Here is a 21,376-nt window from a genome sequence, read left to right on the forward strand (position 1 = left end):
GTGAAGATGGCAGTGCTCAAAGCCATTAGACTTTGGGAAATTTACCCTAGAACACTGATAAAACCTCCATAATATAGGGACAAGTTTCTGATCACTACCCGTACTTACTAAATGTCCACCTGGTATACTTCAAATTGACAGAAAACTACTACAATACTTTGTATTCTCTTCATGGCAAATTAAGAGCAACGTTTAAAAACTACTCTTGATATAAAACATCCAGTAACATTTCAAATTGCAAACAATTTCTTTAGTCATAGGGTTTTCATTTAACCTCAGCTGAATTTCACTTGCACAGGATTGGATGCAGTAAAACATTTATGGAAACAAATCTGCACTGCATCATCTTTAGTTTTCTGTTTCAGAGAAAAAGGTAGCCAGGAATATGCAGCACCAAGAGATTTATTTTCATACCTACTTTAATCTCAAGTGTTATTTGTTTGCTCTTGGGCTCTTGGAGTTTCTATATATACCTGTACCCACACTGAATCCCATGCAGCTGCAGACCAAATACTCCCAACTTCAGTTTGTGGAGGGGGTACCAGTGGTGAGCAGAGGTCCTTGCTTCTGTCTAGGTGTATCTGCACAGCAGGTGTGCGCCCACACCCTCCCTCCTCTGCCATGAACCTAATTATAAACCTGTCCACGAGGACCTCCTCACCTTCTAGCAGGGTTTCTTCCTCCTGTTGCCCTGTGAATTCTGCATCACCAATCCTGGGCTCCCTGCTTTACTAACCCCTGGGTCTTTGTTTGTGTCCCAAGCCAGTAGTGAAGAAGCTCCCATGTCACAGCTGCAGGTCTTTGCAACCCATTCATGGATACATCAAACTCTCATTTTGGTCAGCTTTTTTTTTTTTTTTTTTTTTTTTTTAATTAGGGAATTCACAAGTGGGCAAACATTTCACAAGCAGTACACCAGCCCTTACATTCAGAATCCATTCATTTGTTTTCTACTGTAACATTACCAATTACAGTATTTAAAACAAAGAAAAAGTTCATCACAGTAACTTGAATTTCAAAAATTCATTGCCTAAAGCACCAGTTTGATAACAATGTACCCAATTGCAGCAGAAATAAAGTTGACACAGCAAGTTCAGGGCCAATGACAGTTTTTCAAAAATTTTTAAAACCTAATTCAAACAATCCAAAACCGTTAGAATCTGTAACCATGCCTTGTAATATCATTATGTTTAACTGCATCTACTAGAAAAGTAAGACTGAGCATTTAATGTTTTGAACTTGGGATTTGAAACAATGAAAAAATGCAGGACAGCTCTATATATGCTTGATATAAATACTTGCTGATAATATCCTTCTTATTTCCAAGAACAAGAAAAATGTACAGCTAATTATATACAGGGCATATAGTACCCTCATCTTTGTGTCTATGCATTTAAAAAAGACTCCAATCTAGCAAAATGAAAGCTATATATATCCAGAAACACCAAGGTGTGAATCCCTCTGCTTACTCACTGCTGTCTTGCCACATTTTTCCATTACTTTCTTCCTAGTGACCTTGCCTCTCCTTGGCATCTTACATGCGGTCAGGGCTGCACTGCCCAAGTAATGAAAAATTCCAAGTGACAACAGTAATAGGCAGTAATTTACAGTTAAATTAATTCTAAGAAATCTTTCTTTTATTAAATGGTTTTGTGGCTATGAAGAGCTAATGGGTACATTTGATATTCTTTCTTAGTGATGCAAACTCTGGACAATTCTTCTTAAAAAATAACCTAGCTCAGAAGATATTTTACAAAGTTATATTCGCAGTTGCCCAGGATGAAAACTCAGTCAGTGCTGTAACTTTTAATAGGAAAATTTCTACCGTGTACTGTTGTATTGTGTTTTTATATTTCTGTAACAGTTCTGTCATGGTTTGCCCCTTCACCCCCCATTTTCTCCCAATGGTTCCACCCCGAGTTTTCCCACCTTTCCCTCAATGCCAATCTCCCTGAAAATGCCGAGTCATTCCCCTGTCCCCTCCCTGGTACCTTGTTCATCACTCGGCTCCTCATCCCACTCTCCCAGAATATTCCACCTTGGGCGTCGAGTGATTGGATGAGCGCCGGAGTCCCTCCCTTGAACTTTCCCCTTTGGTTTATGTATCTGTCTATCCTTCTGCCTTCCACTACCCCAAATCCCCCCATTGGCAAATGGGCGTCCCTTCCCCCTTGTTACCGCCCCCGTATTTGAGATGTTGCAAGAGCCTCGAGGCTACGCTCAGCTGTTGGATACTCTGGAGTTCGGAGCTCCTCGGAGCGTGGATTGAACCTGAGACTGTTTTCCCAGCCTTGAGTCGGCTCCTTTATTGCCTCCTCCTTACAAGGCAGACAGTGTAGCGCTCTGTCTTAGCTGCTCCCCGACTCTCTTCGAAACACAGGGAAGTGTCCCCCGCAGCTGACCATGCCTCTGCCGGGAAGGTGAAGCCAGGGGGCTTCAGGGTGGCATGGTGGCAGCTTGGTGCCCAACATGAGGCCTGAGGGCGTCACCAGACCCCATAGAGGAGACAGCCGGACGTCCTGTTGGATTTATTCTGCAGCAGTGTTTGGACTCCATCCTGTGGCCGGCAAGCTACCCCAGTAATAGCAGACCCCTTTTTGGTGGGTAGCACTCCTAGGAAAGGAACTGGTAGCCACCAAGGCACCACGGTGGTCAGTTCCATGAGGAGGGCACTACTCAGGACCTTTCTTTTCCTGCTGCCAGCTTCAGAGTGGTGAGTATCTTCTTCTCTCCCTCCTTTGTTCTCTATTCCGGGAGTTGGGGGGGGGGGGGGGGGGGGGGGGTTCTTCACCTGCTTTTCTTTTGTACTCTCCTTCCCTGCGTGTTTCTGAGAAGAGAGTCAACTTTTCTCCCTCTGGAGGATTTTGCTACTACAGTAGCTGTTACTTTGCTGCACAGCACCTTTCAGCAGGCAGCCAGCAGCAGGAGTTTCTCTTTTATTTTGCTTTTTCCTGGGTAGTGTGTTTCAAGAGACAGACTCTAAACCTCAGCCAAGATGGGTGCCCAGGCGTCTCACAAAAGGGAGTCTATTACCTATTGTGGGGGTCCTTCTTAGGGTTGGGATCCCGTTTCATAAAAGAGAAAGAGTTTGTTCAGTGGTTGTTCCTACATTTTCCTAATGTTTCGGCTGACCAAATTCATAATTTGGAGTTTTGGGATCTAGTAAGTAATGAGTTATTGCAACTAGGGGATTCCTTCCTTTCTAAATTTGCTTTCCTGGCCATGAAAATTAGAAATGCTTTAAGATCCTCTTTTAAAATGTGGGAACAGCCACCCAGGAGCAAACTCAACCCCAGTTCTCCCCATCCTAGCCCTCTTCCCTCCCCCGTCTGCCCCAAACCAGGGATTCTAAAGGGAACAGCCCGTCAAGAGCCGCAGGGCTGCCTTCATCTCCCTGGATCCCCACAGAATCCCCGAGACCCCCGCCCAAGCAGTCCTGGCCAGACTGCTCGGGATCTTTCTTGTCCCCCTACTTCTCCGCATTGTACAGCCCTGTCCGGAAACCCCTTTGTCAGTTTTAATTTCCCTGAACCTGACTCCCCTCAAAATGTCCCCCGGAGTGCACAAGATGGCGGATGCCACATGGCTGTTCCCACCACTTGTCCTCCTTTTTCCCATGATACCTCTTTTCCCTCCCTAAACCCTTTCCGCCCATCAACCAACCCCTCCCTGTCTCCTGACTCCTCCCTAAACTCCTCTTTTTCCAGCAACCCACCTTCCCACCCAGCTCCTCCCATCTCCCCCCAAACCACACCCCCCAGTTCTGCCCACTTTGAGATGTGTCAGTCATGTCTCTCCTTCCAGTGTCCTAGTCACACCCCCTCGACATCATCTCCAATTCCCACAGTTCCCATGACCCCTCTTCCTGTCCTCATGCTTGGGCTTCCGGGAGGGGGGGGCCTGGGAACCAGAACCCTGATTCTGTCCCTGCTCTCACCGCTGCTCCTGTCACTTATATACCTAGGCAGGAGGGGGCACCCCTGCCCCAACTGTTCCCACTTGCCTACCAGACCAGCAAAGAGCTCTGCAAAGCTCAAAAAGATTTTAGTAGGGACAGCAAATATTTCAAGGGACTGCTGAGGGCCACTCTTTCAGCAAATGTCTTAACTCCTGCTGATCTCTGTACACTTTTCTTGTGCTTGCTGTTCTCAGTGGAGTTTTTGATATGGGAGGCAGTGTGGAGAAAAGAAGCACGGTCTGCTTTACCAGCACTATGGGCTGACTTTAATATAGCGGTAGATGATGACGATTTGATGTTGTCCACTGATCACCTTTGCAGGGAGGGGGAATGGGCGGAGGGGGAAAAACAGGCCACAAAACTACCTAGGGAGGCTCTCTGGGAGAGCGTGAAGGCAGAGGAAAAGGCATTTTTTTGGGCTGCGCCCAGATGTCCCCATTGATAATTATCTGTCTATAACTCAGTTTCCCTCTGAGTCTTTCCTTAAGTTCGTTGAGCGACTTCACAGGGCGGTGGACCTTCAAGTACAGGACCCAGGAGTGTGGCAGGGAATTCTTACAGAGGTCACTCAGCAAAATGCCAACAAAAAGTGTAAAGCCGCAATCCTGAGCCTGCCCCTCGACCCACTGCCAACCCTGCAGTCCATGCTAGAAGTGTGCTCAAGGAAGGTCACAATCACATCCACTGACCAACACCACAAACAGAAGGAACTGAGGAGGCTGGCGGCCGTCAACATCCCTGACCCACCATCCCACAGCCAGCTGCCGCACACTCCACAGACATTTAAGAGACCTCCCCCACAGACCCGCCATGCCATCTTTGCAAGGAGCTAGGGCATTGGATGCCCAACTGCCCATTGAGACAACAGGTTTTTAACTTCAGGAAGGACCAACAAAAACAAAAGGTTGCCTCCAAAGGAAGACCATCAAAAAACTAGAAACTAAGCGCAGTCCCTCCCTGCACAATGATAGAAATGAGGCGATGCTGAGAACATCCGTGGGGGGGGGATAGAAAACCAAGCATTCATGAGCGAGGCCCACCTGTGCCGATTCAGACTTCACCTAACATTATTTCTTCACCGGACTTGACTCACCCATACCAACCAAGACTTATTTTAACCACTAATTCTCATAATGTGCCTTTCAGGTTGTCTCGGACAGAGCCCTTCCATCTTCAAAATACCAAGTGGCATTTCATGTCTGTGAACCCCAAGGAACCTGGTATTTGGGGAGACAAATGTAGTAAGTATGTCATCCTTGGGGACACCAAATACACAGCTCTAGATATTCACATCCTCCCAGGTCTCATGCCATCAAACCCGGGGAAACTCATCCTTTGGCTGCATTGTACTCACCCACAGTGTACCTGCCCAAAGGCCAAGTCATCGCCCAGGCTATCCCAGTACCTGAGCCTTCATGGAACCAGGAACAGAAGAAAAGCACATACCATACCACCACCTGGATTCACGTACTGGGGGCCGAAAAACCAAAGATCTCATGTGGGTTACACTGGGGGGGAGTACAAAACCTTAGTTGGACTCCTAGACACAGGGGCAGATGTGACAATCATTCCCTTCTGGGAATGGCCATCACATTGGGAGTTGCAAAACGTGGCTGGACACGTACAAGGTGTTGGGGGCATTCAATTGGCAAAACAGTCAAAGAATGTCGTCCAAATTGAGGGGCCGAATGGGCAATTGGCATCTGTATTTCCATTCATTTTAGATTATACAGAACCCTTGTGGGGGAGAGACCTGATGGCCCAGTAGGGGGTCAGAATTGACATCCCAGAGACCCCCCCAGGTTTTTCAGGCTGCAGTCACTGAAAAGCGCCCTAGCCAGAAGCTCAATTGGAAAACAGATTCACTAGTCCAGGTAGAACAGTGGCTGCTCAATAAAGAAAAATATCCAGGAAACAACATCTCCCTGGAATTCCCCCATCTTTGTAATTAAAAAAACAGGCAAAGACGAATGGCGGCTCCTCCACGACCTCTGTCGAATCAACAACGTAATAGAAGACATGGGCTCTCTCCAGCCAGGGATGCCATCCCAACGATGAAAAAAATTGGAATCTGGCCATGATTGACATTAAGAACTGCTTCTTCCAAATTCCCCTTCACCCTGACAATGCCCCACGCTTCGCCTTCTCAGTTCCCACCATCAACCGAGAAGCCCCAAGGAAGAGATACCACTGGAAAGTACTTCCACAAGGCATGAAGAACAGCCCATGTGTTTGCCAGTGGTACGTCTCTTCCTTGCTGTCCCTAGTCCGTGCAGCTGTTAGTGAAGCCATTGTTCTTCACTATATAGACGACATCTTACTGTGTACCCCAACCGATGACATACTTACCCATGCGCTTGACCTGACAATCAATTCATTAGTTGTTGCAGGGTTTGAGCTCCGAGAAGACAAGATTCAGCAGATGCCACCTTGGAAGTACCTGGGCCTGGAGATTGGAAAAGGGACCATTGCTCTGCAAAAATTGGCCATCAAGAATAACATCAAGACTTTGGCTGATGTCCAGCAACTGTGTGGCTCTTTGAACTGGTTAAGGCCTTGGCTAGGTATTTCCACCGAAGATCTAGCCCCCCTTTTCAATTTATTGAAAGGGGGAGAGGAGCCTAGTTCTCCTAGGACTTCTTACCCAGGAAGCGAGGGCCACACTGGAGAAAGTATAGAACATGATGTCTGCCCGGCAGGCCCACCAATACCAATTGGGCCTGCCCTTCAAATTCATCATTTTTGGCAAGCTGCCACACCTCCATGGGGTGATCTTCCAATGGGAGATCACCCAAGTAGGGAAGAAGGATCAGGACCAGAGGGACTCACTCTTAATCAGAGAGTGGGTCTTCCTCAGTCACAGCAGGTCCAAGAGGATGACATGGCCACAAGAGCTGGTGGCAGAACTGATCTGGAAAGCAAGGGTCCAGATCAGGGAGTTAGCAGGGTATGACTTTGACTGCATCTACATTCCTCTGAAATTGGAATCAGGCCATCTATCCAAAGCAATGTTGGAACATCTGCTTCAAGAAAACGAAGCCCTGCAATTTGCATTGGACAGCTACACTGGTCAAATTTCAATTCACAGACTGGCCCACAAAATTTTCAATCTAAACGTCCAATTTACATAGTCAATAAAATATATTCAGAGCAGAACACCTCTAAAGGCACTGACAGTGTTTACAGACGCGTCCGGGGCATCTCACAAGTCAGTTGTGACTTGGAGAGATCCTCAGACTCAGCGGTGGGAGGCAGATGTTGCCGAGGTGGAAGGATCACCTCAAGTAGCTGAGTTGGCCACTGTCGTCAGGGCTTTTGAGAGGTTCTCTGAACCATTTAATTTGGTCACAGATTCGGCTTAGGTAGCAGGTGTAGTGTTCAGAGCAGAGAATGCAATCTTGCAGGAAGTCTCCAACATTGCATTGTATGAGTTGCTCTCAAAATTAGTAAAATTGGTCTCCCACCAAGAGCAACCATTTTACGTGATGAATGTCAGGTCACACACCGACCTGCTGGGGTTCATCGCCGAGGACAGTCAAAGAGCTGATGCCCTCGCAGCACCTATACAGATGGCCCCACTCCCAGATGTGTTCAGTCAAGATAAGATCAGCCACCAGCTCTTCCATCAGAATGCACCCCGCCTGGTTTGCCAATTCCATCTGACCTGCGAACAGGCCAAGGCCATTGTGGCCACATGTCCTAGCTGCCAACAGAATTCCCTCCCTTCCCTCAGCTCTGGAGCAAACTCAAGGGGTCTGAAAAGCTGTGAGGTGTGGCAGATGGATGTATTTCATATTCCATCATTTGGCAGATTTAAATATGTCCATGTTTCCGTAGATACTTTCTCTAGTGCAGTCTACGCTTCAGCCCACACAGGGGAGAAGGTATCTGATACCAAAAAACACCTGGTGCAGGCCTTCTCCATGCTGGGTATCCCCAAAGTCATCAAAACAGACAACGGCCCAGCGTACAAGTCCAAGGAGTTCTGGAGCTTCCTGCAACAATGGGGAGGGAATAGAGCATAAGACCGGCATCCCCTATTCCCCGACAGGCCAAGCCGTGCTGGAGAGGACCCACCAGAGCCTAAAAAGAGTTCTTCACCAACAAAATCAGGCGATGAAGGTGGAATCCCCTCAAATACGTTTGTCGAAAGCTCTATTTACCATCAACTTCTTGAACTGCACATACGAGAATTTAAACCCACACATTACCAGACACTTTGTAGAAAGCAACCAGACCAACCTACAGGCTCGTCCACCAGTTCTAGTAAAAAACCCAGAAACATGGGCGATGGAGGGACCCTACGAAATGATAACCTGGGGGAGGGGATAAGCCTGTGTGTCTACCCCCTCAGGTTTGAAGTGGGTCCCCTCCAAGTGGGTGAAACACTATATTCCCAAAATTTCCAAGTCCCAGACCACGGCACAGGTGGCCAGTGGTTGCTGGAGGAGGAAGAGACGCTGCACCCTTTAAATCCCCAACTCCTCCCTCTATCTTACTGTCTTTTGTTTATAAGATTCCTTTCAGATTTTGTTGACCTGGACCCAGCCAGCATGAACATCAAGCTGAGCCCCCTCCTGCAGCTGCTGCTCCTGCTTGGCACATTCCATCTCAGCACCAAATGGATCGTTCCTCAGCCCCAAGCAAAACATCCAAGGCTGAGGACGTCCATAAAAGAACAGAACAGTTGCAGCAGCTGGTCAAGGACATTAAGAAAGAGACTGCAGATTCAGACTGGCTGACTGGACTCTTTAAAGGATGGGGACTCTCAGGCTTGGTCGGGTCAATTTTAAAAACTGAACTTTTAGTTTTGTTTGTTAAGTTTTCCCCCTTTTTTTTTTTTTTTTTTAAAGGGGGAGTTGTATTGTGTTTTTATATTTCTGTAACAGTTCTGTCATGGTTTGCCCCTTCACCCCCCATTTTCTCCCAATGGTTCCACCCCGAGTTTTCCCACCTTTCCCTCAATGCCAGTCTCCCTGAAAATGCTGAGTCATTCCCCTGTCCCCTCCCTGGTACCTTGTTCATCACTCGGCTCCCCATCCCACTCTTCCAGAATCTTCCACCTTTGGTGTTGAGTGATTGGACGAGGGCCAGGGGTCCCTCCCTTGAACTTCCCCCATTGGTTTATGTATCTGTCTATCCTTCCGCCTTCCACTACCCCAAATCCGCCCATTGGTGAATGGGCGTCCCTTCCCCCTTGTTACCGCCCCCGTATTTGAGATGTTGCAAGAGCCTCGAGGCTACGCTCAGCTGTTGGATACTCTGGAGTTCAGAGCTCCTCAGAGCATGGATTAAACCTGAGACTGTTCCCCCAGCCTTGAGTCGGCTCCTTTATTGCCTCCTCGGATGTCGCCTCTCCATGCAAGGCAGACAGCGCAGCACTCAATCTTAGCTGCTCCCCGACTCTCCTCAAGATACAGGGGAGTGTCCCTCGCAGCTGACCGTACCACTGCTGGACAGGTGAAGCCAGGGGGCTTCAGGGTGGCATGGCGGCAATGTATCCATCTTTTCTTGGATCCATGGGCATGAGCTTGTAGAACAGTAATTCTGTAAGGAGTAAAATGCCAGCCTAGCAGAATGCCAGCCTCAAGTTTATAATATTACAAATGATCTTCATATCAGAGGATGCAAAATTCCCTAATTACAGAAGGTACTTAAATTTTTTTTCAATGTTGGACAAAATAACTTCAGGAATTGAATGGTCCTGTAAAATCATTACTACATAAATAGTATTTCTTACACCATTACATCATCAAGACTACAGAACTTAATTAGTTCTCAAACTCACTAGAGTATGGAAGTTTGTCATATTAAAAACAGCAAAAATTAAGACTCATAGGAGCTTTTAATTAAAAATCATTGTCATATCTGACAGCTAAAATAACTGCTTCTCAGAAGAATAAAATGCATTAAACTCTGATTTGCTTTTTACAGTAAAATATTAAGAAAAAAAAAATCAAATGTAAATTGTTCAAGTACAGCCAGTGTGCAATTAACTGGTTATAAAATATAATTTAGTAGTGCTTTGTTTCAAAATATACATAATACTGAGAAAATACTTATACCCAAGCAACTGAGTATTTACCAAGTTTCAAACAGAGTTTCATCAAAATGAGGTAAATCCATGTCACCTGCCATTGAGCTTGGTGCTGAAATAGAGAATAGGTCTTCAAGGATATCCTCTCTTGTAGGACTTTCAAAAGAAAGTTTTTTCACACTGTGTTTGTTTATTGCATCAAGCTCTGAATTACTGTCCTTTACAGGACTGTAGTAATTGTGGTCCTCACTTGTCACTGCTGCCTGTGGCACACTGGTGCTCTCATGGGGCACAGTCGCTGCCCCACTGCTGTGCACCATTTCCATGTACATACACTCATCTTCGCTCTTTGGAGCCTCCAAGGAAGCGACAGTTGAAGTAGGGGACAGTAATTCCGCCAGTATGTCATCAGTGTTATCATGGCCAGTGTACCCTGGTACAGTGTTTGCATTCAATTCAGATTCATTGCCTGTGACATCAATCTGATACTGCAGCTCCCTTAAAAAGCTCTGTAATAATTCACTGTCATTTTGAGATTCAGTCTGTGATGGGGTGCATGTGTCTCCACTCAGAGGTTTTTCCTGTTTCATCTGTTCTACTGCTAATTTATCCAGCGAAGCCAACTTCTTCTTTTTAGCATTAAGTTTTTTTAACAATTTTAGGCGGAGTTTTTTTGTTTTGTCACTGTCTGACTCTTCTGCCTTACCAGAGTTATAGCCAGGTGAAGGGAACTGAGTCACTTTACCTGAGGTACCCAAAGTACTTTCTGACTTATTCCAAGTTGGACCTACAATAGTGGTATGATTTGCTGTTGGAAGACAAGTGCTTTGAGAAACTCCTTTGAAATTTAATAAAGGATGAGTATTATTACTCTGAGGAGCCAGTAACTTTGGCATCTCAGTTGTTTTCTTTGTACTTCTGCTTTGAAATCCACCAAAGTTACTTGCACCCTTCATTGGCAGCCAAACTTCACTTGTTCTTTGCACTGAGGGAGTTTTGCAACTTCTCTCATTCTTGAGAGCTGAGGAACTTGAAGGTATGAAAGAAGTACTCTTGCCTAATTTCTTTACCCAGCTTCCTACAAATCCTCCTTTTCGGTCTTTGTGTGAGGACTGAACTGAATTACTGACACCAGAAGAACTGCCAACTTGAGAATTAACAACAGTTTTGCTTGCATCTTTCAAGTCAGGTGGATTTTGTATACTATTTTCTACTGCTAACAACTTATTTAGCAGTAGTTCTGAATTTAATCCATGTTCTCTGTTAGCTAAATTAGTTCTGTCATTTAATTGTGAAGGCAATGAGTCAGATGAATCAGGGTCATGTTTTTTGGGCACAGGAGCAGTAATACTTACTGAGTTCAACTCTTCTAGAGGTAAGCAAATACTGGAATTTTCATATAACATGGATTTCTTGTTCGTAGCTAGACTAGTTCCAGCAAACTCTCCTGCATATGGAGTGCTAAGTGAAAAAGCTGGTTCCTCCTGTTCTGGTGTGCCCCATCCATCCAGAATGTTATTGCCCACCATCCATCCGTTAGGCAGTGATTTATCTTCCGAGTCAACTAGAACTTCTTCAAGCATCAGTGTTACAAGATCACCATCTGCCAGATTTTCTGAATCATGACGAACAATACTTTTGTCCTCCTGTTTCTTCTCTGGAATCCTCACAGAATCCTCTTTGTGGTGTTCTGCAGGTGTTTTGCTGACAGTGTTATCAAAACCACAATGCAACACTGTAGAATTTGAATGTACATTATTAAAAGGAATATCTTCACTATTTTTACTTTGGAACTGTGAATTCAGTTCTTGTGGCACATGGGATGCTTTCTTTTCCCAGATAACAATATGAATCTCTGAAGGAGGAACTTCAAATCTTTTACGTTTCTTGCAATACGGACCCTTTAAGTCATCACATTCAAGCCAAGTTCCTGAAAAATAGCAACCAGTGCAGAGACTCAGAGACTTTTAAAACTGAAGTCACTATCCTCACACTTGTCAAGTATTTTTATTAACCCATTCCCCTGACAAGCAGAAAATAGAGGGTTTTTTTTCCTCCAGAGAATACTGGGAGACTGCCACTGTAAAAAGATCAAATACAAGAAATTGCAGCAATAATATTATAGGTCAGAGTGGGTCAACCATATAAAACAAAGCTAGCTAAGGGGTTTTTTTTGGCTGAAACATCTTGTCTGAAAATACCCTCACAAGTCTGAGGTAAGAACCACCTCTCAAATTAGGTTTCTCTGTAGACCTTTTCATTACCTAGGTAGGAAGCACAGGGGCTAAAAAGAAACTGCTTCTACTCTTGTCTCATCACCTGCAAACAGTTTATAGATAATGAAAGAATATTTTATAGCTTCAAGAATTTTAAAACAGATATATATGACATATAGGAGCTTCTTATCTAGGCATTTCCCAGCTGCTTCCTCTTTTCATTTCTTTTTTATCTCTGGCAATATGACTTGGACAATTTTCGTATTGTCACAACACTTCATAAAACTGCACCCCATTGTGGGATGTGCCCATGGGGAAGACAGTGTGGGAATGCCATGGGAAACTACAGTTGTTTAGCATAAGGCATTTCCCCAGAGTCCTCTGCCCCCCAATGCAAATGAGCACATGCCCATCACCTGTCAGTTTGTGGTTGTCATCTCCCCAAGTTCTGGAAAGTTCCCTGTTCTCGTTGCTCCTAATGGTTCCCTCTGTAAACCACTCTTTCCCTTTTCCCTCATTGGCCCAGTTTATGTTACCCCATCCCTGTTCCTCCTTTACACCCTCTTCCCATTGGATCATTTGTACCCTAGGTACTCCATCCCTCCCCAGTTATATACTCTGGCCACTCCTTCCCTGGTGGCTCTTGGAGTCTGCCTCCCCTGAGTGTGGTTGTCTCCCTGTTCCTATTTCTGCCTCCCTACTCCGTTGATCAATCCTCAATAAACCCCCTCAGATTCCAGCAGCTCAAGAGTACTTCCATCTTTCTGGTGGGGATTTTAATTACGCTATCCAGGCACCTGTTGACCAGCCAACTGAGGGTCACCCCTGTGGGTCACCAAGACCCTGTGGGACTTGGTCCAGGGTAGCCCACACCCCATGCTCTCTACAGAGGCATGATTATCAAAATATTACCTTTTCACCTTTTCTGATTATGGATCTTCCATCAGTGGTAAAGCCATCAACCAGCATTAGTAATGTCTCCCACCCCTGAGGTGCCATAAAGTTCAGATATAAAAAATAACTTCATTAATTGCTCATAGTACCATAGGTTACCTTGCTTCCAACCGAGAATGGATGAATCACTGGTTTAAAAATAAACAATACTATTTGTTCCACAGTCACGGTCAGACTGCATTTTTTTAACTTTCACGAAGTTATGAAGTGAAAAAAACTCTATACTCAAATTACTTTTTCCAGTAAATGCACTCTAAGACAGCACAGTGCAGTTAAACCAACTGAAAACCTTCGCTCTGAGAAACAAGTCCCCCCAGTTATTTGCAACGTTTTGATATGAAGTTTAGAATGCAGACAAAAGAAATCTTTGTTATTATATATCAATGGTTGAGAGTACTGCAGTAACCCATAAAACATTTCACGGAGACTCATGAAATATTATGGTAGTTAAGAACCATAAACTCTATCTTATCTCTCTCTTTTATGAGAAAAGACTGAGGGAGCTGGGCCTGTTCAGCCTTGAAAAAAGACAACTGAGAGGGGACCTCATCAGCATCCGTAAGTGTCTGGAGGGAGGTGTCAAAAGACAGACCCAGGCTCTGCTCAGCAATGCTGAGCAATAGGACAGAAGTCAACAGGCAGAAACAGATGCACAGGAAGTTCCACCTGAACATGAGGAAAGACTTTACTGTGCAGTGGCCACACACTGGAGCAGATTGCCCAGAGAGGTTGTGGAATTTCCCTCACAGGAAATATTCAAGAACCATGTGGATGCCATCCTGTGCCATGTGCTCTAGGACAGGATGCTTGAGCAGGAAAGTTGGATGACCCATTTTGTGATTCTTACCATCAGGATTCAAAGACCAGCTTATGAAGTGCTTCTTATCTGTCTGGTACTGAACAACAGATGTTATTTGGTAGGTGTCTTCCTCAAATTGAAACGAATATTTCTCCAGGTTGTTATGTGGCAAGCCTTCCACAAAATGTAACATTAATATTGAGGGTACTCTGACAAAGAAACAATAAGAACCAGTTTATTACAATGAAACAGTGGTAAAAGTTCCTAATGAAAAAGTAAGATGTTTCTATGAGTATGTGGTTCTGCCCTTACTATTCTACTTCCTCACATACTCTTCAGATTGCACAGTAAGCGCAAAGGGAGAAGAACATCCCAACTGGATGGATGTTCCATTTAATTATAGATTAGGAAAAAAAAAAAAACAATACCAAATATGGGATTTGGGGAGTTGGGAAAAGTTGAGGAAAAACATCCCTGTGCCATAAACACAGTAGCAAGGAACATTGTTCCCAGCTCAAATAAGTAAACAAATTATCAACTTTTATCCACAGCAGGGGCTGTGAAAAGGTTGACACTGGATATCAGTTGTCTGTATTTACTACTTGATAGTTAAGTATTTATGTCCTAGCTCAAATACATGTGCTGGTCAGCATTTTGAACATTGCTCTGTTTCATCTTTAGTAAACACTATTTGCTATTTCAGATTTTAAGAATGATCTAAAAATCTTTAGAAGTGAGTACTGATCAGAGTTTAAGGTTTATAATCTCTGCAAACCCATAGTAATACTTTGGTTTCAAAAATCATAGGTTCAATAAATGAAGTCTCAGAACTTTATGTATGTTACTTTTAAATTCACATATTCAAACTTACTTTTCCAAGATCATTTGCTGTCTTTGAGATGTATTTCCACAGTTAATACATGATCCAATATGAACAGCATTAAGTGGATGCCAATCAGGGATTACATTTGTAAACGTTGTTAGTGTTTTCTTCAATCTGGACACACACACACAATTAAAGAGTAAGCTGAGTTGGTGATCAGAAAAAAATAAATATACATACTTTACCAGGAAACAAGTTATAAAAACCCAAATTCTATTCATGTTCATGCAATTTGTGTGGAATTCATTGTGACAGCATCACATCCAAGTCAGCCCTGAATTCAGTTCTGCCAAATGCATCAGTCACAATTTTTCAGCAGCCCTGTGGCCTTCAGTTTCACATTATTTGCTTTTTCTCCCTTTTAATGTTATCTCTGTTTCCTTTCCAACATAAGACAGAGCTTGTACCAGGATCTGCATCATTTACTAGCTAATACAGATGTTTTTCAAATAAAATGAGCGATCTTCTGAAGGTGTCTCTCTTTACCTGCTGACTCTAAAAGGAGCCTAAATTAAGAACTTGTACCTGCGGCTACACAGAACTAAATCAATTCTGAAGAAATTACTCCCCTGTAATACTATTTTAAAATAGACAAACTGTGTTAGAGAATCTCTGATTCTTTGTAACCCAAGTGAATATTCAAGGTATTTCTCAATAGCAGGAGTGTACTAGGCATACATTCTTTAGAACCACAGCAATTTGTATACTCTCAGCAAAATATCAGAGTGAGCATGTCCAGAGACTCACACGGTTACCTATTGTTTCTTTATTAATTGATAACATGGCTGCTTAAGACATGGAACAGCAGTAAACTATTTGCAAATGAAAAAGCAGATAATGTAAAACTTCAACAACAAGCTTAAGCGTGGAAATCTGAAGAAAACCAACTATTATATGCAGATTTTAAAAGGTAAGGTAGAACAGCTATATAGAAGCTACTTATATAAAAATCTCACCGGTCCTGGTATTTGTGGCCACAGCGTACACATTCAAACTTGCATGAAAAAGAATGCAAGAATAGTCTCTCAGCTTGTTGATCCACTTGTAAGAGTAGCTGAAGAGCAAACACTGGATTCTTCATATTACCTTCTAAGATGGGGCAGAAAAAATGGTTACTAGACATCTGAAATCACCTTTCAGTACCTCAAAAAGGAAGAAGATAAGCTTATTACTATGATTTAAATGTCAGTTTTTATTTCAAGGCTCTCTTTGCAATTCTCACAGCAAAAGGATTGATCCATGTTATTGTTATCAGTGACAATTTCATTACTACAGTATAATTACAAAGATTATCTGCTCTCTAGAAAGCCAAAATGGGCAAAGGACAAACCAGCTGATCATACTGTAAAGTATGTGCAAGTCACCAAGAGAAATAAATGTATTTCCAAACTTTCTTGTATGCATTCATACACACATACTTTTATGTATGACATAAAAGGCTTCACATCTAAGGTTTTCTGAAAGTAATTACTGAGATGCTGCACTAATGACTTACCCAATTCACACCTCAGCTGAGGCTGAAGTTCTGTAAACATTACATTTCTGATTTCATTGAGCTGAGATTCTGCTTTTGGAAGAACATCTAAAGAAAAAAAATACATATGTCTTCATGTAGTCATGTGTAACAGCCCCCAGACCTTTTCACACACATATGTACCTCTAGCATGCACTCCCTCTCTGCAAAGCAATGCCTTTCATATTGACCCATACTTGCCTAAGACTTGTTGGTAGAACTGCCAATTCCTGGTATTAACTGATTTGAAAATTAGGAAAGAATTTGCACAAGTTACTCATAGAATCCACAGAACAGAAAATGACTAAAGGCCACACCAGTAGAACACAGTGACACATCCTCCTCAGTTACAGTCCTCCAACGTGTTATGCTGAGCTGACCTGCTAACCCCCTGTTAAGTGTTACTGAGTTACTAACCCTTTCCAGACCGTATGATCCAGGTTAATATGTTTGACTACTTCTGACTGAAGCAGGTTAGGAAACACTGTCCGCTACAGCAGCTTGCAGACTTCAGGGGAAGCATTCCTTCAATGAGCACAGCTGGAGCCAGAAAAGAGCTTATGTTTCCAGCTTTACTATTTTCAGTGTGGCAAGGCAACTGCCCATTTACACAAGGATATAAACCGCAACAGAAATTGTTTCCAAGATCAAGATTAGAACAGTATCCTACCATGTTAACCAACAGAGGGGAAGGAAAAAAGGAGGGGGGGAATTACATAAGTAATTCATAATATCTTTATGTTGGATATGACAAAAAAAAATTAAGAGAAGCTTGGTGTTTGATGCCTTCAAAGAGTGCATATTTGCCCCAAGAAAAACAATTTCAGATGTTACCAGGACTTTTCTAGATAAAGCACACTATTCTGCAAATTCATGGTAATAGTTGTATTTTTTGCCATCTTGAAATAGGACTGAGGCATATATAAGTGTGCTGTACTAAATTCCACATATTTGTAGCAAATCAGTCTGAGCATGAGAAAACAGCAGATAAATTTACTCACCTTTTACTTTACTCCTTTTACAGGTATTCAAAAGAATAGATGCTTGATTATACTTTGTTAAGAGTTTCTGGAGTAAACATTTTCCATCGTTATATTCTTCTGCTAGAGCGGATTTTAATGTTTCTAAGTGTACCAGTGCTGACAAAATACAATCTAACCAACAAAGATTGCGTATGTTTCTCCACTGAAGACATAAATCTCTGTTATTAGTGGAACTTTTATCCTCTTTGAGTGAAATTTCAGATGCTGTTGATAAAAGCTCAGAATTTGGCAATAGTTGTGTTTTGGGACTAGAAGTCTTTGGTGGACTTTCTTGGTAGTTGCTGCTCTTGGTGGTTTTTTCAAAATCCACGTTCTGCATGCAGGATCCCACATGGTTACCAGGATTTTGTTGGTCATTTTGTAATACATCATGTAGGCTTGCTCTGGGAATACACGAACTATTCTGGCAGCCTTTCACAGCGGAGTCTGCACTAATGGTGTGCTCAACATTGAGCACGTTGTTAGTTCTTGCTTTTTTTGGATCTGATTCAACAGCAGAAAAGTCACTGGTACCACTTAATTTCCTTTTCTTGTGAGTAGATAGAACTTGATGATTTTCTGAACCAGTAGAAGTAATTATGCTGTTTAATGGTTTATAACCAAGTGGGTAGATACACTAAAGGAAAGAAACAATGTTACAGTGAAATCTACAAAGCAATTTAAGAAAGTACAAAACATACTTTTAAAACGGAGTTGAATCACAGAATCATAAAATGGCTTGGTTTGGAAAGGATGTTACAGACCATCCAGTTCCAAACCCCCTGCCACGGGCAGGGACACCTTCTACTGGACCAAGCTGCTTAGACCTCCATCCAACCCAGCAACAGGGACTCCTGTAAATTGATATTTTAATTAAATCAATACATATATTCAACATAGGTATGACAGGAAGAGTGTGTTATCCCACCACTGTCTTAAAAGCAACTGTGAAATAAATATATCAGTAGTGGTACTTCAACACTACTTTTCCAGTAAATTCTTCCAACCTCTGCAAACAACTTAATTTTGCTAAGGAAAGTCCTCTTGTCTTATTCTGTTAAATCCATTCCTTTAGGGTACAGATTTGACATTATTATCTCATGCCTGAGAGACTACTAGTGCCCAAACTGACAGGGTATCTTTCAGGCTAGCTCAATGAATATAGACAAATCCCTATTACCAATGTCCAGAACTATACTATAATTAGTTAAAAGCAGGAAAGAATGGGAAAAACAACTCTGAGACCCATATTTAGTCAAGTTTCTACTAATTTAAGGGCACCAGTCTGTTTGGGATTGCTATACCCTCCCCAAATACATGGAACAGTGAAGGGAGAAGTAGCAAAATCACAAATCAAATATTAAGCAGCACAGAAATCCAGGTTAAAATTAAAAAGGGAAAAAAAAAAAGAAAACTATTCACCTTTTACTCTGACTTCTACAAAAATTTATTTACTAACACTTGTGATCCCTTGTTAATTGAGAAGAACCCTCCTTTATTTCATTTTTTTACTGTTTTTAATCCTTTAGGGTATCTACCTGTGCCTAAACACTGCATATACACAGGTTAGTTCTGTTTTTCCCTATTTGCAAGCAAATATCCTGCAGCATACAAACTCAAGACGGGTCCTATTCCAACACTCTGCTCACCACCAACAATATCACGGATTTAGAGAGGTGTAACTGCTGAAGGCAAAGGCCTCTGCAGGGCCAAATAAAACTCTCTATTAGTGTAATACCTGAGGATTTTCACAAAGGAAAATGGACTCTTGAAAATTAAGGCGGTAAGTCCGTAAACCTTGGATCTGACCCTTCTCTTTGCAGACTGGACAATACTCATGTGAAGTTGTTTCCACAGGATTACAGTTCTAAAATAAAAAAAAAAAAAAAAAAACAAGAAAGCTAAAGCAGCATAAATTTATGTATTTCATACATTTTCCCAAGGTAATACATACTTATCAAGATACAAAATCATTGTTCAACTTCTAGATATAATACAATACAATATAGAAAAGCAAACTACAATGGTTTCTTTTTTATTATTTGTAATATATTTGTATGGTAGTATGATTTAAATAAATTTATCTTTTTATTTAAATACTCAAATAAGGTGTCTTTCACAACATAATTATGCATATTTTATTCTATTTCAACTAAACAACAGGATGCTTACTGCCAGGGAACACAAGCTCAAATCTTTGAAAGACAAATCAATTTTCATAGGAATGCAAACAGTTGTAAAAATAGTGCCAGTAAAAAACATAGGCACATATTTACTTAGAATAATCTTTCGCCATTGTTATAGATTTCCGTGGAAAATAATTTTGAAATATTTATTTTTGCAAAATTAAGACCAATTAAAAATCTCTCAAAACAGAGAAAAATACGAACTTTGCACATATGTAAAACAAGTTTAAACTGACTTTTCCCAAATACCCCACCATGTGGAGTGTCGATTTCCCTATACCAGTCCCTTCTCCAATCACTTGCAAACCATTTGTAGTCTTCTGGGTATCCATCATTCTGAGCCACTGGCTAATTTATGTCACTTGTAACAATGTCATGACCACTAAGGATTTTTCAAAGACTCCTGAAAAATAAGAAGTGAATAAAACAATTAAAGAAAAATTAGGCGGAAGTTTGGGAAAAAGAAATACCAACAACAATGCAGCTTGCATAGTTTGTGGAAATTAATTCAGAATAGTATTTCCTAAACAGAAAGTACTTTTTTTTGTTCTAGTGCGGATTGTGAACTCAAAACTTTAAATTAAGAATTACAGGGACCCAATCCTGCTCCTGTTGACTTGAAACTAACTAGAATAAATATCTATCTCTTCAAGATACATGAGGAAGTTAAATTGAACTGCAAAGTCATCAATGCAGTATCTTTCCTTCAACGGCAACTGTCCTCTTTTCATTACTTCACTGAAAAACATTCTCTCACACACCATGGTGTCCTTTCAACCCTTTATACAGTACAGCAACAACTCCTTATGAAAAAAATATTTCCCCAGGCATTCTTGATACCACTATAAATACTAGTTTAACCTAAACCTACTTATAATATTTGGCAAGTGACCCTAGAGAACTGCATGGAATGCTAAAAAGCAACATAGCATGAATTTAAAAAGCACAAGAGAAAAACACAACCACTCAGATTTCAAATCAGACCCCCAACTTAAGAGTGAGTCAAAATGAGGGGATATCCTATTGAAACTTTCAGTGTGTCCAGCAGGATTTCTCAGAATTATCAGTCTGCAGCATGTAGAGACAGTATTCCCTGACTGACGAAACTAATGGCTGTAATAGAAGACAAGAACATAAAAATATCAATCCATGTCCCTTAGAGCATGTTTAGCTTTCCAAGTAATGCTGTAGGGTGCACAAGAAACAGCATGGTCCAGGGCTCATGCAAGGTGAAAACTAATGAATTAGCTCAAGGTATACAAGCCTGCTGGAGTATAAAGGAAGACAAGCACCCTGACTTTTCACACAGCAGCAAAAGCACTATCACACTGCAACTCAACCCTGCTATCATATATTTAGTCTAGCCTGGAAGTTGACTTCTTTTATACAATTACAAGCTGTACAGATAACGACCCTTATCATAGGATATATCATACTAAAAGACATACATTTATTTTTTAAGGGACTTTTAGTCAATTCCTTGGCATGAAGCAGTCTCAGTGCTCCAGAGTAAATAAGAACTAGGTCACATGACATGACAGAAACTCCTGAGAAATTTCTCACCACAAAAATTCACCACAGACTCAAAAGGTTAGTAACACTAAGAACCTGCAGGTTATTCTGTTTTAAGCATGCCCGTTGGTTTTATAAAACATATGTATTTCTTTGCAAGGCCCTGTTTACCCTATCAGCCCTCTCAAAAGGAAAACAAGTTTTTTTTCTGGTTGTGTTCAGTTTCTGTTACTTCTGCTGCTCCTTTTAAAGCTTGAATATTGAGATATATAAGATTTTCTGAGATGCACAATACC

At 42.1% G+C, this 21,376-nt stretch overlaps 1 protein-coding gene and 1 long non-coding RNA gene across 3 annotated transcripts; one reads left to right on the forward strand and one right to left on the reverse strand.

Annotated features, from left to right (window-relative positions):
* Nucleotides 1–880: 880 nt before the first annotated feature.
* On the forward strand, nt 881–9,872 carry LOC137468933 (uncharacterized). Its single transcript, XR_010996257.1, has 2 exons — nt 881–1,647; nt 9,581–9,872. It is a non-coding gene; the product is annotated as an uncharacterized lncRNA (long non-coding RNA).
* USPL1 (ubiquitin specific peptidase like 1) lies at nt 9,596–20,281 on the reverse strand. Of its 2 annotated transcripts, none has more exons than XM_068181169.1 (8): nt 19,805–20,281; nt 19,121–19,249; nt 17,362–18,019; nt 16,343–16,429; nt 15,804–15,933; nt 14,836–14,961; nt 14,013–14,173; nt 9,596–11,925 (listed from the first exon to the last, which is right to left on the reverse strand). In XM_068181169.1, the coding sequence occupies exons 1-8, from the start codon at nt 19,901–19,903 to the stop codon at nt 10,040–10,042; spliced, it is 3,276 nt and encodes a 1,091-aa protein (XP_068037270.1). In that variant the 5' UTR covers nt 19,904–20,281; the 3' UTR covers nt 9,596–10,039. The 2 variants fall into 2 exon arrangements, with proteins under 2 accessions (XP_068037270.1, XP_068037272.1); XM_068181171.1 differs by having other exon boundaries at nt 19,876–20,277.
* Nucleotides 20,282–21,376: the final 1,095 nt, after the last annotated feature.

Source organism: Anomalospiza imberbis, chromosome 2 (genome assembly GCF_031753505.1).
Source record: "Anomalospiza imberbis isolate Cuckoo-Finch-1a 21T00152 chromosome 2, ASM3175350v1, whole genome shotgun sequence".
Taxonomy (NCBI): domain Eukaryota; kingdom Metazoa; phylum Chordata; class Aves; order Passeriformes; family Viduidae; genus Anomalospiza; species Anomalospiza imberbis.

Excerpts from the sequence above, each read along its gene's own strand:
- USPL1 (XM_068181169.1), bottom strand. The coding sequence starts at position 19,903 with ATGATGGATACCCAGAAGACTACAAATGGTTTGCAAGTGATTGGAGAA. Across the intron at positions 15,934-16,342 it reads TCAGCTGAGGTGTGAATTGG|GTAATATGAAGAATCCAGTG; the intron begins GTAAGTCATTAG and ends CCATCTTAGAAG. Across the intron at positions 11,926-14,012 it reads CTGGTCTTTGAATCCTGATG|GAACTTGGCTTGAATGTGAT; the intron begins GTAAGAATCACA and ends GCTATTTTTCAG.